The sequence below is a fragment of the Mustela erminea genome, chromosome 14, assembly GCF_009829155.1.
Source record: "Mustela erminea isolate mMusErm1 chromosome 14, mMusErm1.Pri, whole genome shotgun sequence".
In the NCBI taxonomy this organism is placed as follows: domain Eukaryota; kingdom Metazoa; phylum Chordata; class Mammalia; order Carnivora; family Mustelidae; genus Mustela; species Mustela erminea.
Window position 1 is genome coordinate 8,741,462 of NC_045627.1, and position 17,707 is coordinate 8,759,168.

The window sequence follows — 17,707 nt, forward strand, 5'->3', positions numbered from 1 at the left end:
GGTTCTGAGGGGATTTTCTGGGGAAACACTCATGATCTGATACTGATATAATTGTCAAAGGAAGTTCGATGATCAGATGACGATCCTGGGCAGCACACGTGCCCCTGCATGGTTTGCTTACTTGTTCCACTTGCAAAATTAATTCAGAAAACATCAAGAACCACAGTAGCAACAGAGAGAACAAAAAAGTCTGAAGCAAGGAAATGGGGAGAGGTACCCCTGTCTTGCCTTGAGCATAGACCATTCCCCTCTGACACGTAGATGAGTCTTTGTCCCCTTGTTCCTGGAATTAGCTGGGAAGCTCCCCGACCAGGTATGGGCGGTCTGTGATCCAGCATCGAAACCACGGACTTGCGGGTAGATGTGGAGTGTTTCTGGACAGCAGTCAGCAGGACTGGGTAAATCACGCACAGATGCTCAGCCTTGTCAGACTGAACAGACTAACAGACCACGGGCTCTGCTAGTTCTGACCGGCAGGGTCCCTTTTCTCCTGTTTTCCCTCTGTAAGAGTAACTCAGCTCTGCAGCAGGGATTGGCCAGATGCGCCCCCGCTCCCTGGGAGAGCTCGCGTGCCCCTTGCTGCCCACACTCATCATGCGGGGCTGCGAGATGCACCATGGGGGGTGTCCCCCTCACACACCATGGTCATGGCCGGTGGGCAGGAGGCAGGAGAGACTGGGTGGGACCCCTGTGGGGAACGGGCACCCCGCCATCCCAATGTCCACACGGCACTAATGTCCATGTGAGGCAGAGGGCCCTTCCCACTAAGAAGCCGCTTGGAGGTCACTTTTCAGGACCTCCTCTAGACACACATAAGTATATTGGAATCACCAGGTGCACAATCAGTCCTATAGGGTGAGGCTTAACGTGAGAAAATGCATGGGCTGGACCTCAGGGAGGCCCACTTGTTCACTTCTGTTCTTATCGATTGCCTGCCTAACTATAGAAGCTTTGGGACACGTGGATAAGGCAGCTGGTAGAACTGTGACCTCACTGACCGCTCCCTTCAAAGTGACAGCTGAACATTAGTGCCCAGTGATTCCTGAGGCTTAAGTCAGGAGCACACACTTTCCTCCCCCACTTCTTTGTAAAGCTGCATGGGCAGGCTTCTTCTCCCTGAGACAGGGGCAGGACTGGGTCCTTGGGGCAGCCCAAGCCCTTCTGTCTTGACAAGCCTGGACACGGGCTGGGGACAGGAGGGGCCCTGCAGGGAGCGGTGGCTGGCAAGAGGGGGCCGGGGCGTGTGTCGGCACAGGCCTGGGCTTGGCCAGTCACGTCTGTGAGGGCCTGTGTGAGGGCTTCTTACTTTAAGACCTTGATTTTAAGAAAAACTTTGGCAGAAAACAAAGGTTCAACCGGCATGTGGCTCAGCCCATCCCCTTTTACATTTTTAAGGCGACTAAAAATGATAAGAGCCTGCGTGTTTTCCCTTTATACTGCCGATCGCATGCATACAGGGTCCAAGGTCTGGGCTCCCTGTGGCAGCGCTTCCCATGCGCCCTTGGACTGCCGGGTGCCCTGGGATCAAGTCCTTCCATTCTCAGGGGCCCCCATAGGGCCATCCTGGCCCTGTCAATAGTGGACCACCTTGGGTGCCCGGGGTCCAGGCTGTCACCTCGCCACATGGACCTTGACGCAGGTTAAGCCCCTATGCTCTGGCAACCTGTTCTGCTTTCTTTTAAAGGCAGGTGGAAAGGCAGGAGTCAGTCTGTCCAGGCCCATTCAGCCTTAAGCCAAACGCCAGACACGCTGAGCTCGTCCGGCCCGATCATAGAAAGCCACCAGGCCTTCCTGCAGACATCCACGTCAGTCCACGAGTTGGCCCAGAGGCTCTTGGGCAGCCGGCTCTCCCTACACACCTCGGCCGCGTACCTGCACTCACAGCCCCCACCCGTCACCACCATAGGCCACCTGAGCATCTGAGAGCGGGCCAAGGCGCTGATCCGTTCCAGCCTAGGCTCATCCACCAGCTCTACCCTGAGCTTCCTGTTCGGCAAGAGGAGCTTCTCGAGTGCCCTGGTCATTTCTGGACTCTCTGCTGCAGAAGGGGGCAACACCAGCAACACCCAGTCGTCCAGCAGCGTCAACATCGTCATGGGCCCCTCGGCCAGGGCCACCAGCCAGGCCACACGGGTAAGGGGTTCGGCCCACTGGCCAGGGCAGGCGTGTGGGTTCCTGGCCTGATGCCCCCCATCCAGGTGCCTGTAGACTCCCATCACCCCATCCACGGGGTTCCCAGAGTGACAGGTGCCGGGCAGTGCTAGACGGGAGGTGTTCTGGCCGTGCTCAGAGGCAGACAAGACCAACAGCACACGTCCTGTAGGTGATGAGGTCATGGCGGGTGGCACTGAAGGGGGCCCGAAGCCTGTGCTCCACAGACCAGCTATCCCGAGCCCTGAACCAGCAAGGGGAGCGGGCATGTGCTCCCGCATGCACAGCGTGGCGTGTCCTACTTCAGCCTCTTTTCACATCACTCGGGCCTGAGGGAGAGGAGAGGGCAAGCCAGCACTGCAGTTAGACCCCCACTGATTCCGAATGCCGATCTCACGTCCCAGCTGCCGAGGGGGCTTCCACTTCCATGTATGCAAACATCAGAAAAAGAGAGATTGAGGGACTCCCCTAACGACACGGGCACTTGCGCACAGTCCACGCCAGCTGAAGTCAGCTCACCCTGGAGCTTTGTTGGCGGGGAGCGGGGAGGAAGTAAAGAGACCCCCAGCACTTGCCTTCCATTCTGGGGTCAGGAGGGAGAACGGGAGGCCCCGGGCAGACCCGGTGTCACACTGGAGGTCTCGTGTGCCCCTTCTGTGTGCTCACACCTTCTCGGGCCAGAGACTCACGCTCTCTACAGAGCACGAGGGTCACCGCCTGCCTGGCTTCGGTTCGTGGTTGGTTACATGGACGTGGATGATGGGGCCACACCCACGGGGGAGGCCCACAGGCAGGGGCCAAGGGCAAGCAAGGGAAGCTGCTGACTTCCGGAGCTTTAACTAGGTTTAGTTATGTCACGGCACGTGTAAACAAACTTCCCTCTGTGATTCCATTTCCTCAGAAAAATTGTACTTTCCTGCTACCTGCCCAATCCGTTTAAGATACTATCTGTGGGTGTGCTTCTGGGATTCTGGCACGTTCTCGCTCCCTCTTTCCTGCAGGACAGTAGGGTCCCTGGCACTCTGGGTACCGGCATCAATGTTCGGGCACCAAGCTGCTGGAACCCAGGATGCCTAGACACACAGTGACCTCTTACCCGAGGGCCCGTGTGCCCAGCACGTCCACATCACCGGGGGGAAAGTCCCCATGTTCAGAGCCCCCAACCCACCCCGGCATGGCAGACCCATGGCTTCCTTCCTTTCGGTGGAGGCCAACCCCTCGGGCCCCCACCCCTGCCCTCAGTCCCCTGCCCCGTGGGCAGGGTAGGTCAGCCCCTGCAGCAGTGGGCTGTTGTCAGAACCGCCCTTACACGTTTGCTGCCTCTCCTTTCTCTCCAGCACTTCTCCGAGCCGTGTGAGGCCTGAGGAGGGGTAGCGTCATGACTGCCATCTGGCTGGGGCCATGGCAGAGAACGGGGAGCTGCTGTGCAGGAGAGCCAGCCAGGAGGACATGGGCCTGGACAACACAGCGCTTCTGATGAGCAGTAGGGACGGGGCTGGCCGGGGGCCCGGCTCTGCAGCCACGAGCGCCGCTCTAGAGAGCAGAGCGACTGTACCTCAGGTTCGCACAGGAAATCTCCCGCAACAATAAAGCACTTGAAAGCACACCTCCCTCCCCCACCCTGACGCGGCTCCGAGCTGCGGAGCTCTTGGGCGGGGCATGCACAACTCCCAGACTTTGAACATTCTAACCACAGCCATGTAATCTCTGAAAACAGCTAGGCTAAGTAGAGCGCCTGTCCCTTTCCTGCCCTGCAGAACATAACGACAGCTGCATGTGAACCGATGGGCGTTTCATACATTCCCATTAAACATGTTAGAGAAATGGACAGCAGCACGCGTCCTGCCAGGTGCAGGGACCCATCTCTGCATAGAGAAAACCTCACCTTTTCCACTATGTTACGCAGATGTTAAGTACAAACCAGCTTTCCTGAAGCGCGGTAGTGCATGTAGTCGTGTCAAAAGTATCCCGCGCAAGACCCAGTGATACTAGTGACCCGAGGGCAGACATCGAGGCCTGCGAGAGCACGGAAAGCCGTTCAGATTCACAGGACGCTCGACCGCACTCACGCGGTATCCCACGAGCCCGACCTGTGCTGCCCAGCGCACCTGTCCACTCGCAGGAATGTTCACTTGTTTTCCAAGCCAAGCCATCCTTCCCATGTTACAGAACACACACACACCTGTGTTTTTGGAATTAAAATGTTTACAGTTACTGCTGTGTCCGGTTGTATGAGCTCTGCTGCATCCCTACTGGGAGAACGGTGTTTGGGAAAATTCTGGGACCTTCCCCGAGTGGGACCTTCCCCGAGTGGAACCTGGGAAAAGCAGAAACTTGACTCCTTGTGGATGTATGGGAGGGTGAAGGGGTCCTGAAACACAGTCTGTGAAGAATAGCATCACTGAACCAGCCCTTCTGGGGATGGTTCATAGAAAACATAGAAATAGGATCATAGAAATGTCATTTTGGAGATATTTCTTCAAGGTATCTATGATTTGAAGTGTGGGGACTAGGGGAGGGCATGGAAGAGAATTTCTTTCCCCCTGGAAGCAGATGGTAATTTTTTCCCCCAAAGTAAGAAAAGAATCGTCAATTAATAATAACAGGTGTCTGTGTAATCAGAGACACAGTGCATTATTCTCAAACCAGCCAGCCCCAGAGATGCAAAGTTGGTAACTGACTGAAATGCAGGTGTCTCCAATGAGAGGCTGCTGGCACCTCACTGCACTTCTCGAAGTCAGCCAGACCTAACTTGGCGGGCAGTCCCTGAAATCCTCCTGGGCAACCTTATAGCCAAGCCCGAAGGACTAAATGGCTGGCCCTGAGCTGTGGGCATGGCCTTCCCACAACGGGCATCTCCTTAAATTAAGTCGGCCTCTTGTGGGCCGACCACCCCCGTAGGCATCCGGCAGTAAGAACCCCAGAAAGCTACCTTGTGCTGCAGAATATGGATCTCCTGACAGCTGGAAAACTGGGACGAGGGGCGCATGCGCACGTGGTGTGGAAGCAGACTCACGCTGAGCGCAAACTCCAACTCCGGGCTCCCTCCCACACCCACAAAATCCTGACCCCATTTGAGGCCGAGTCGGACATTTAACCGACTGAGACACGCAGGTGCCCCCCCACCACACACACGCACGCACATGCACACGCACACGCTCCTTAAGCTGATCTTCAGCCAGTCTGGTGTTTGTCCAGGGTATTCCTTGCAAAAGACTGGACTCGCCAGCACTTAAAGGAAATGATCCTAAGGTGGCATCTCAGGCTGGGGCTCCTGCAACGTGCAGTCGGCATACAACCACGGGGTTATTTTTTGCATTTGGACACTGAACGAAATTGTTTCTCCTTTAAAAATAATCTAAAAACTGTAGTGCTTGGTTTTATATAAATTATGGGGCTAATCGGGCATTATTGATTCTAAATTTTGCACTGTGCGCTGAGACCATCTGTCTGGCAAGTACTGTTCTAAAATCACAAGATGCTCCGGCTTCTCCTTGGCCATCAAGTGGGCGATGCACAGATCCCCATCTCCTGAGCCCCGTCAGCCCCTCCGCGGCCTCAGGGTTTTGTCCAAATCATTATGCTCCAGGGACGTGGCACCTGCCACCAGCACGCCTGCACACGCATGTGTGCGTGCATGGGCGACCTTCCCAGACACCCCCTCGTAAACTCCCAGAAAGACAGACAGGAGTCTGGCCAGTTCTACGTTTCCCGAGCCGCCATTGCCCTCCCGCCTGCACTTGACCAGAAGGCTGGGAATGGAGTGAGCCAGGTGCCTCAGGCCTGACCGTCAGGGGACAGTCTGTGCCTTTGAAAACTTGTCCATCCCTGCCTGCGTGCTTATTCAGAGGTAAATAGAAATCATTTTTTAAATGTATGTGGTAAGTAGCTGGTGCAACGGTCTGCTCTGGGGGAAGAGAGGAGGAGGATTTTGTAAACTCGTTCCCCGATCGGTTCTGCTCTGGCCCGTCCAGCCATGTTACTCCAGCGTCAGTCCACCGCAGCACAGACGTCCATCGCATGCATTCCAAGATGAATTCTTCCTTCGAGTCCTGCCTCAGACCAAGTGTCTGTGAGGTGTCTGGGCCTGGCTGGAGGGCAGGCGTTTCAAGCTCAGGAATACATGTGAACTCCTGACGCCAGCCTGTCCCGGCCCCACACCCGTCTCTGACCGAGTGCACCTGCTCTCAGGGAACAGCACCCACAGGGCTGTCTGTGCATCAGCCCCTCCGCTGGGCCCGAGCCAGCCGGGCAAGCAGCCTGGGATGGTGCTCCGCCTTGGCGCCTCTTCCCCCTTTAGCCTTTACTACCGGCTACACATGTGCAGCTGAGTCGGACATATCCATGACTCCATCCTCTTCCGTCCCACAGACGGGGCCTTAAACAGCACTTACTGCTCACGGTGCTGGAGGCTGGCAAGTCTAAGGTGAACGCACCAGCAGATTAGTCTGGTGAGGGCATGCTTCCAGGTTCACAGATGGCCACTTCTCGCCATGACCTCCAGGGGCGGAAGGGAGAAAGTCATCCAGGGTCTTTCATCAGGGCATTAATTCCCTTCCTGAGGGCTCCCTCATGACCGCAGCCCCTCCCAAAGCCCCACCTAATGCCACCACACCGAGCATCAGAGCCCAACACGAATTTGTGGAGGACACAAATACTCAGACCATAACAGTATCCTCTCTTAGGCTTCATTTCTTAGAAGACAGGGACAGCACTGGGTACTTTCACATATGCCCCTGAGCATTCCATCTGTCAGAGGCATACAGGGACTCTGCCACAGTGAGCACCCAGAGATCCTCTAGCTGACGGCCGCTACGGCTGATCACAGCTACACCTCAACGCCGAGATCGGGGGCACAGGATGCACAGAAAGGGACAGAAAACACCAGCACAGTGGGAAGAACAAAAAGAACATGGGCGGGCGCCTGGATGGCTCAGTGGGTTAAGCCTCTGCCTTCCACTCAGGTTATGATCTCGGGGTCCTGGGACCGAGTTACACGTCAGGCTTTCTGCTCAGCGGGGAGCCTGCTTCCTCCTCTCTCTGCCTACTTGTGATCTCTGTCAAATAAATAGATAAAATCTTAAAAAAAAAAAAAAGCATGGGCTTTGGAGCCACAGGGACTTGGCCCAAACTCTCCATCTGTCACGAAAAGCATGTTTCTCTACCATTAAAGAGAGGGTGCAGAAACTCCTTGTCCCACACACATGCTGGGGGCCGCCCCGAGTCTGTTCCGCACGGCGGAGAGCTCTGAGGAGCCCGCACCCCTGGAGGCAAGAAAGCCTCCATCCGATGGGCTCCCTGCTGGCTCCTTCTTCAGGGGTACACAGGTGATGCTTCCCCAGCCTGTCCCCTTTCTCAGGTCACCTGAGGCCAAGGAGGGCTTCTTGGCACCATCGGGGCTGGATGAGAGTAGGTCTGATCCAGAGGCTGGACTGCCAGACCACACCTGCGTGCAGTGCTTGCTCCTTCAGTCCCCAAGGGCCTGGCAGAAGTCACATCTGCCTGTAAGCACGAGCTCAGATTCCCTGAACAACCCAACCGGGCGGGGACAGTGGGACAGAGGTGCCCCCTTCCCCACACTGGGCAAGGCACGCTTCATATGAGATGAGTTTGCAGTCTAGGAGGCCCTTCACATGTGAGCCCTCAAAGGCTTAGCAAATCCACACCAAGCTTCAGGAGGCTCCCTTAGTGGAAAGCGTTGAGGAAGGAATCCTGACCAAAGAGCCCGTCATGGGCTCCTGACCATCTTGGGTCAGAGACACAAGTGCTCCCGGCACAGTGCACCCAGCGCGGGGCTCATAGGACACACAAGTCTAGGCTCCACATGGCCAGATGGGGCCTCGGTGACAGATGGAGACACACCTGGCATGAACACCAGCTGGACTGGAGCTAAGGCTAGTTGCTAAAATATACTGGGAATTCATAGATCTTCACCCGAAATGACCTAAAACGAATGTGCGGTTTATCACTGCAGTGACCACCAGCCACCAGGAAGGCAAGTCTTATCCCTCGGGGACTCTGACGTTCCTGCAACTGCCCTGCTGTGGGCTCAGCCTGAGCTTTTCCCACCACGACTCTTGGTGTAGAGGTACAGAGCCCTCTCCAGGGGATCCCACAGGCGGCTGATGACGGGTCCTCCCATGCGGTGGCCCTGCCTTCCTTTGACGACACTCATCTCCTCCTTTTTCTGAAGGGAAACGGGGCACAGAAGAGTTTAAGGCCACATCGAAGTTGATGTGTCCAAAGTGGGGGCTCTGACTGGAACCCACAGGCCCCAGCCCGCGGGGGCACTGCAGCTCTCAGCATCTCCAAGGACACCGTGCCCTCCCACACTGGACTCCCATGTTTGCAACCACCGTGTTTCGTTTCTTTTTATTAAGCAATAAGCAATCACATGAACAATGAGATGCATGGGAAGGATCCCAAATGGCTTTTCTCTGAAGTAACCACTTAAAAAAAAAACAAACAAACTAACTCCTACGCCTGGGAGCCGAAGCTGCCCCTGGAGAGGGGTTAATTTTCACAACGGGAAAAACTGATTAGGTAGCGAACGCCCTTCTCCCCCTTCCCTGGAACACACTTACAAACTTCAATGGGGGCAAGTCCCATCTAATACTCTGAAAACCATTCCTCATTTCATAATTTGCCAAAGTCGTATGCACAACTGCAAGAGGAAATAAACAGAAATCATTCAGCAAAAACAAGCCACAGCGGACGGCTCACCTCGTTGGGCCAATCCAGCACTCGGGCTAATGTGAGCTTTTACACATTTTATGGAAAACAGCTGCCAGGCTTTCTCTGGAAAAGCCCACAAGGTTTGGTAAGCCCGAAGGCGTAAATCTCTGACAGGCGGAGCACCCACCAGTCTCCGTGTGAACCAGCACATTCCTTCAAGCGCACAGCGCAGGGACGCGAACCGTCTTCACTTCCTGCCGCTCTGCACACACGTCACAATATCCGGCAAAAGATGGTTTCTGTTTTCCTTGGTGACCTGTGGGAAGAAGCAGGAGAGCGGGCTTCAGAGTCCTTTCTCTTCCTCACTCCTCTGCTAGACTGTGTTCTCCTGGAAGAGCCCGAACAGCCCAGAGAGGGTGCGGCGAGTTTTGGGACTGAGGGAGGTGGCCCAGCTGGAGGGCGGTCTGCTGACAGGACAGGCCTGCCAGAACCCCAGCCCCAGCTTCTGCAAAGGGACAGCTCGGACCACGGAAGCAGGTTGGGTGCTTTTCACCACAAGTCCCTGCTGAGGCTCTGGGAAGGATGATGGAAATGCAGAGGGGAAGCGGCCCCTGCGTGCTCAGACCTGAACAGAAGGAAGTGCCTGAGTGAAGCCAGGAGAGCCGCCTACAAGGCGCCCACCAAGAACGGCCGCAGCGCGGCCATGAGTCACACCCCGGATTCAGAGAAGGCCCAAAGGCCAGTGTTCTCATCTCTCCACGAACTCAGAAAAACCGAGTGTGGTGAGGCACCGCTGGCACGGGTCAACTCCACACGTGCAGGAAGGGGAAGCTAGGCCCGGGAAGCGCGGGGACATCCCGAGATCTCAGAGGCAGCTGGGGGTGCAGTACACACTCGAACCTGGTCTCTGGACTCCGGGAGCACTCTCTGTAGTTCCCGCCCTTACGCAAAGTAACCAAGGGCCTATTTGAGCTCTACCCCGTGATCCGTTTTTACTCTTCTTTACTAGTGCAGTCCCAAGGAGCACAAGGAAAGTGCTCAGACACCACCTGGAGCTTTGGATGGGGGGTGGCTCCCCAAGTAAGGGTAGGGCCAACACTCCTGCTATCACCATGGCCTTCCTGATGGGCAGGCCCCCAACATTCACCCACTTACCACTGACGGGGCATCAACTAGAAACTGAGCAAGATTCCAGGGACAGAGGGAGGACTCCATGAGGAGCCTGAAGAGAAGAGTGGGACAGACAAGGCCAGTGAGAACACCGACGGTCAACGGTCCAGGACAGAAGGTCTGGAGAGGCACATGGGAGCCGGGGCGGGCGGGGTGACAAAAGGCTTCCATGCGGGCTGTGCCCAAAGGTCACCCAGACAGAGATGGACCCAGGCAAAGAGCCATGCAAAGATGAATGAGCGCATCCGTGAAGCCACGGGTCAGAGCTGGCGGACCCTGAAAGGGGAGATGGGCCAGCCCGCTGCGGACTGCATAGCCGCCACTGTGAGCCCGCCCACCTGGCACAGGGCAGGTGCTGGATGACCGTCCCATGGGTAGAGGCACAGGGGCGTTATCCCCATGGCTCCCCCACATCCACTCGCCCTCCTCTAAGAGCGCTGGGACTTCTCCCAGGGAGACCACACAGTCTAGGAAACTAGCTTGCGGTCCCCATGTGTGGGCTGGGCCCTGGAGAATCAGAGCACCTGACTCCTGAAAGGAGCGAGCTCAGCAGCCAACAGCTGCCCCCCCCCACAGCCGTCTGTCCAAGGACAGGGTGCACCTGTCCTCACCCTGTCGCTCCCTGGCAGCTCTGGTCCCACTGAAATGAGGACCATCAGCTTTGCCTCCAGCTTGACGAGAAAACACCACACGGCCTGGCAAGGCTCTTTGTTGCTGTGTTTGCTCAAATGATCCAAAGTCTGTTTCTGCTGTTTGCATTCAAGGAAGCGCGTGCGCGCGGATGTGAAGTGGGGAAAGGGGGAGACAGGCAAGCATCGGTGGTGGGAGCTCAGCGGGGTTGTTGTGGGGCTTGTGGCTTCAGCAGCAGGGAGCAGATGGGCCACTAGTTCCCTTCCCTGAACCCTGACCTCAGCAGGACACCAGGCTCCACCCACAGGGTCTGGGAGTTCACTGTGTGCCTCAGAAGGAGGCCTCCCAGGTGAGGGGCATCTGAGGTCACTTTCCTTCTCAGCAGCTCCTCACTGCCTCCAGAAACTCAACATTTACGAAGGAGACGTGGAGCCGGCAGAGGGGTGCGATTTCACAGGTGTGGGGCTGTAGAGGTCATCAAGAGGAGCCCCAAGGAGCACTCACGTGCCACGCAGGCACCATCCCGTGCTCCCGGGAAATGCCCAGTCCTCTCCATCAGCACCACGACAATCAGGCGGCAACTAGTCTCAGGACCCAGCCTGAGGTGAGACACGCCACCTCCATCTCACCAGGGGGAAGTGAGCCCCTGCCCCACCACTGGGAGCTGAGGGCTCTGGGCAACGGCGGGGCATCCCGTACGCACAGATGCTCTCCAAGCCTTGGTTCCACAGAAAAAAATAACAACCGAGAAAGATACATTTTGGGAATGTTTTCATGTTAAAAATTAATGAATGCAAAACAACATTAATATTTGGCTAACTCCCCGCCGCCACCACCTTTGATTTCCCTAAGACGATTTCTGAGAATCACAGCAGTTAGAGGTGTACTTGAAACTGTCAACAGTGTTCAGTTACAGACGTGCTTGTACTCCAAAGCCAAGTTCTCGAACTCGAGAGCGAGCAGAGCACCACCTGGCCTGCCAGGGGCCCTTCTCTGCATGCACAACCCGTCTTGTAGTCAACCACCAAGGATCTGGTTCTGCAGAAAGTCCTTCCCGAGAGACTGGGCAGGAGAGGGCACTGGGCGAGGAAGAGAACAAGGAAGGAAGCTGATCTGCCCTCCCCTCCACACTGTGGCCTCCAGAGAATGATTGGAAGCCCAGGGAAAGCTGAGCCCCTGCCCAGCGCGGTGGCCCTCGGTGACTTGGTGACACATAGGCCCTGACCAGGGCATTTCATTCATCCTGTGTCTGGCACACGGGGGCAAGAGGGTGGTAGCTCAGGAAATTTTTATTAAAATCTAAGCTTAACCGGTCTCTGAAAATATCTGAATATTATCTCTGAAATACAGCTGAGTGGTAAAAGACAGATTATGAAGACCCTGACCATCTCAAGCATCCAAGTTGCTCTGTGCTGTGTGCAGGGGCCACGGGAGGGCCTGAGAGATCCCAGTCAACAACCTGGGCACCAGGACATCAGAGAAGCTGTGACTCTCTGGACACAGGCATACGCAGAAAAAAAATGCCCCTAAGTGCCTATACACGACATGCAAGAAAGCAAAACAAAACCGCCTATTTTCCTTGAAACTACGGGAAGGACCTTGACAAATTCCTAATAAGCACAGGATTACAGAAAGAAATTTGACAATGCTTATTGTAAGTTAACACATATCAAAAGTTATTACTAGCCTGTTTCATGCTGTCTTTATTTTATTGAACCTAAAAATAAGCAGATTCCTGAATCCAGTCCCTCTAGCTCTGTTTTTTTCCACAAAGGTTAGTTTCCAAACCAAAAATTACTTTTGTGTTGTGTCAAGTAAGACTTTGTCTGCCCCAAGTTTACGAAGATTTACTCCTGTATTTTCTTCTACAAGGCACAGAGTTTAGCAGAGTCTGCTTCTCGCCCTCTGCCCCTCCCTGCATGCATGCTCTCTCAGATAAATAAATTAATTAAAGAAAAAAAAAAAGGAGCTGTAGAGTTTAGTTCTTATGTTTAGGCCTAGGATCTACTTTGAGTTAATTCTGGTGTATGATGTAAGGAACCAACTTTCCTCCTTTTCATGTGGATATCCAGTCTCCCAGCACCATTTATTAAAAAGCAATTCTTTCCTCATTAAGTTGTTCTGGCCCTCTTGCCGAAAATGAACTGATCTTAGATATAAGGATTTATTTCTGGACTTTCATGCATCTGTGTGTCTAGACTTTGGCCAGTCCTATACTATCACAATTGCTGTAGCTCTGTGGGAAGTTCTGAAGTCAGAAGCACGAGTCTCCCAACAGTGTTCTTTTCCAAGACCGTTTCAGTGGGGTCCTCTGCATGTCCGCATGCATTTTAGGATTCGCTTGCTTGTCAGCGTCCACAAACACCCTGCTGGCTTTCGAAGCAGAGCTTAACAGACCCTCCCTCACTCCTGTTATCCACAGAAGTCCACAGACCCCCAGGACAGCATCGAATTCCGAATTCCCGGTGAGATAAAAATGCTTTATGCCTGGCTTGATGAAAATACCCATGGCAGGAATGAGAAAGCAGAGGTCTACGAATGCCCAAAATGGAAGGAAATCAGGACCCAGTTCCTGTTACTCTTGTGATCTTGCAATCCACAAATAAAAAGTAAAAGCATAAAAACTGCTTTATGGGAAAAAAAGAAGTATAAAGGGCTCTGAATTCACAGTGGAAGAGATTGCAGTCGCAGTAAAATTTTATAAAGTAGAAAATCCAAATAATTTCTAGCAATGAGATATTTTTAGCAAAATCATCTGAATCATCCCTATCACCAAAAGGGTTATGCCAGAGCATAGGTCATGCAGACAGACAGACAGAAGTCTGAGTCCCAGCTGTGCCACCTCCTAGCTGAAGACCCTGGACACACTGTGCAGCGTTTTCTCATTGATAAAACACTAGATTTCAGCTCTACCTCAGCAGGTACTGTGAGGTCTATGTGCCCCGGTGATCTCCTGGACCAAGCACAGCACCTCAGTCCAGGTGCTTAGTGCCTGGTGCCCACAGTGGCGTCTAAGTCAAGGCTCCAGGCTCTAGCTGTCCCTTCTGGGCCCTCAGCAGATAATGTTTGCCAGCATTTCCAGCAAGCAGGTATTTCAAAGGAAATCAAATGAGACAAGCTTTCTAAATGCCACTACGACAACAGAACTCGTGTCTGTATATGCGCGTTCACGTTTTCACACGTCTGTGCGTGCTCGTGGTAGGAAGGGGCCAGCACGGGTATTTTCTTCATGTTGCTACAGAACCAGGGAAACAGTGCACACAGCTCTTTCTAGTCATCTTGACCCATGATGGGCTTTCTATCTTGTCTCTATAGCATTTACATAATTATGCTCAGACAAATGTGAAATAAACTGAAAACATTTTTCAGTGGCCCCACTTAGAGACTGGTAAACTCTATGAGACATTAGAAACAAAATTAACCAAACTTCTGAAATAGAAACATTTCCAGGAAGGGTACTGTCAATACCCATACTCACACCATGATAATAGAAGCTCCTAAATTACCAAAACCATTCACCGATGACATGAATGTTAGATCTTTTATTATAGTACCACAAGTCCCTGAGGCTTTTTTGGGGGGGGTTCCCCCAAGTCTGCTCTTTGTCAGGCAGTTTCTATTGTTCTACCTTCAAACTTGACCGAATATTCCCTTTGTCTATCTCCATTCTCCTGAGGAGTCTTCCACAGACTTTCTCATTCAGTCACTGTATGTTACAGTCCTAAAGTTTTTCTTTGATTTTTACGTCTTCTATAGCTTTGCTAAAACTGAGACTTCCTATTTTCACTTGTTTCCAGCATCTTTGTAACTGATCACTGAAGCATTTTGTCACGGCTGTTTCAGGATCCCCGTCCTATAATTCCAACATCTCATCTCCTTGCTGTCGGCATGTGCTGATGTTTGTTCTGTTCCAGTTGCTTGTCCTGGTGCCTGGTAGGACAGGCCATGTTCAGTAGTGTCTGGTGTGCTGTCCTCTGGCTGCAGTGTGCCTTCTTCTTTCCACCCTCCAGGTCTCCTGATGTTTGGTTTATATGTAATGTCCAAGGTTTTCAGCTCCGCTTGAGAGGAAGGATACGGAAAGTGTATCTATTCCACCTTATGTGGAACAGGAAGCGTTCAGAGGGTTTTTTCTGAAAAGGAGTGCTGTTTACCGATACTATCAGTAAGTCTAGGTAACAGGAGTACCTCAGTGGAATCCTTTCCCTCTTGAGTTCAGTCCCACGACAACGTCCTAACATGCGTGGTTGTCAGCACAGGGAGGCGGCCCTCCCCATGCTACAGAACTTACTTCCTCACCTGCAATGTTCTTCTTTCTTTTCTCCACTTCTCCTTTCGAAACCCACCCAGGAACCATGTGCCCCGGGGCCACCTCTCCCCACAGAGTTCTCTCTCTTCTCTGCTTCTGGATGTTGATGTCACATCACCTACGTCTCTCGAGGGAAGGGAACATGCTTCTGCGGTGCCTTGGACCAAGTGCTGGGTGCACGGGCTGCTCTCAGACAGGGTTCAGAGAACTTCCCTGCATAGGAGAAAGGGACAGGACCAGAAAATAGATAATCCCACCCCTGGACTTGCAATAAGAAGGGGAAGAGAAAGCCCACACCAGCCTAAAAGGAACATAAAACAGATAAGAACAATGGGCGTGTGAGCCCCTATCTCTTACATAATTAACCCAAAGCTAGTCACTTTATTTATACATCATTAGGAACAATGATTACCTTGCCTGGGGAATAATTTCCAGTCCTAAGAGAAAATGAGCTATTATCTTAAGATACACCGTTTTTTCCTGGATATAGCAGCCGCAGCCCCTCAATCCCATCTAGGGCTTGGAAATGACACTGGTTTGCAGGGACTGCCAGTCTCAGTCTCCGGAGTTGAAGGGTAGTAACGCCCCCACCTTCCAGCCTGGAAGCCGCCTGGCCTGAAGATGAATGGTCTTTCCTCCTCTCTCCCTCTACTTCCACAGAAACTCTAGAATCACAACCAAAAACTCTAACCTTGAGGCCGTGTAAAGTAAGAGATGGCGTGAGCAACATGAAACTCTGAAGACAAGGGCCCCCCAGACTTCGGAGATGTCACGTGACTTTTCAGGGTTCTCAGCACCTTGGGCAGCTCCCTCCGGGGTCAGCACCTCCCTTCCCAAAGGCCTCCAGCCCAAGGGCTACATCACCCCAATAGTTGTTTTCTTTGCCCTTGTCGATACATGCTGTGGTGATTAGCTGACACCAGTGGGCCGAGCCCCTGTTAGACTGCGCACTCCAGAGGGCACCAACCTGGTCACTCCCTGCCAGCATCACCACTTAGCACACAGTGCTGCTCACTTCCTACTGAGTAAATGAAGGCAGACAGGCACGAAGTTTTCCGAGTCTGGCTGCTCAAACCCTAACATGGTTTACTGCCGCAAGAGCACCCCAGGATATGCTGGTGATGACACGTGGATGCCCCACAGGGCGGGCGAGCCACGGTGGTGGCATTTTAGCCAGTGACATAAGGTGCTTGTGGTACCGGGCGGCTGGCACTCACTCTCCATGTCCAGGTGGAGGTGCCTAGCCAGCCCGACCCGCTCTCAAGGCGCTTGTGGGCCTGTGAGCTGTTACACTGGTAGTGGGGCTCGGTGACAGGCCGGGCTTAGCTGGGAATGTGGCTCTCTCACTGACACAGATGAAGGGGCTCAGGACAAAACAATGAGCTAAGAAGGACCTGGAGAGACAAAGGGGAAAGGACATCATGTACGTGGGCCAAGTGCCAGCAGTGCTATCAGAGGCCCAGGCGCTAGCTCAGGACATGGCCACCAGCTGGCAGGACGGAGCCTGCCCTCACTCACACATGCTCTACCACACACCCACCCACCAACGGGCACCCGGCAACCGCACGAAGGCTTGTGAAAGCACACCGCTGGGCCCAGGCCTGGGGCCCCACTCGTGAGGTCAGGGTGGGCCTACAGCTCCGTGCGCCCGCTGGACCTGCGGGTGAGGCCTGGGCAGCTGCTCTGCCTCTATCACCTGGCCTGACGCACTCTGCACTGGCTCTGCCCAGGAAGGCAGAGTGACTGAAGAAATGCATTTTTCATTTAAGCGTAGGGAGTCACAGGTGGCTGATGGCTACCACCCAGTGCGGACGGGGCATTTCCACCCTCACTGGCCATTCTACTGCGCAGTGCTGCTCTCCAGCAGCTGGAGGCTGTGTTCCACGCTGGGGCCACAGGGAAGTGGGTTTTGTCATTGAGGACAGGCAAAATGTACGTTCTATAAATTCCTAGAAAATCAGACTCACCTGGATCTAGCCTCTGAGGGGGGGAAATGGTAATTCAAAGCAAAGGTACATTTCAAAGCCTCCCCCATGTCTGAGGTCACCCGCCCCATTTTTTTTTTTTTAAGATTTTGACAGACAGAGATCACAAGTAGGCAGAGAGGCAGACAGAGAAAGAAAGGAAGGGAAGCAGGCTCCCTGCTGAGCAGAAAGCCCGATGTAGGGCTCGATCCCAGGACCCTGAGATCATGACCTGAGCTGAAGGCAGCAGCTTAACCCACTGAGCCACCCAGGCGCCCCACCTGCTCCGTTTTTATAGGCACAGGAAACCAGCTGTACTCACACTGAACACTTGAACGTCGTTTCTGTTTCTGATTTCTTCCACGAGGGCCAGCGGTTTTCCTTTCAGTATTGGGATCATGCCCAGGATGACAGTCCCTGGGGTGGCCAGTGTCTGACGAACAGCCTGGATGAAAGGCTGACTGGAGAGCTCCATCTTCCCCATCTCGTCGATGATGCACACTCTGTGCTCTGGGCCACTGCTGGAACCTGCCTGAAGATGACAAAGACACCCAAGTCATGTTAATAAGCAAAGGGCCCCGGGGTCCTATTCCCCAGTCACTCACCAATTAAGCTTTGGGAGGCGGGAGACGACCTCTCAGTCTACAGGGGACTCGCTGGCAAACAGATCTGGGGGAACTCCCTCGGAAACCGCAGCAATCAGAAAATTCAGTTCCCCAAGCAACCCAGGTTCCTGGCAATTTTCACTCTTCTAGAATGGTTCCAGTAATAACCAAGCTTTGTAATTATATACACCCAGGAAATAAGCAGC

The 17,707-nt window shown here is 53.7% G+C and overlaps 1 protein-coding gene and 1 pseudogene across 1 annotated transcript; one reads left to right on the top strand and one right to left on the bottom strand.

Moving 5' to 3' along the window:
- Positions 1 to 5,248, top strand: part of LOC116573587 — a 65,178-nt pseudogene extending 59,930 nt beyond the window's left edge.
- A 3,364-nt stretch (positions 5,249 to 8,612) lies between these two features.
- LOC116573402 (cancer-related nucleoside-triphosphatase-like) lies at positions 8,613 to 17,457 on the bottom strand. The gene is made up of 2 exons (XM_032313515.1): positions 17,219 to 17,457; positions 8,613 to 9,142 (listed from the first exon to the last, which is right to left on the bottom strand). The coding sequence occupies exons 1-2, from the start codon at positions 17,378 to 17,380 to the stop codon at positions 9,074 to 9,076; spliced, it is 231 nt and encodes a 76-aa protein (XP_032169406.1). The 5' UTR covers positions 17,381 to 17,457; the 3' UTR covers positions 8,613 to 9,073.
- Positions 17,458 to 17,707: the final 250 nt, after the last annotated feature.

What these genes read in the sequence shown, in the direction of transcription:
- LOC116573402 (XM_032313515.1), bottom strand. Translation starts at nt 17,380, where the DNA reads ATGGGGAAGATGGAGCTCTCCAGTCAGCCTTTCATCCAGGCTGTTCGT. An exon ending in ACGACGTTCAAGTGTTCAGT is followed by an intron (nt 9,143 to 17,218) that starts GTGAGTACAGCT and finishes TTCTTCCCACAG; the next exon opens with GTCACCAAGGAAAACAGAAA.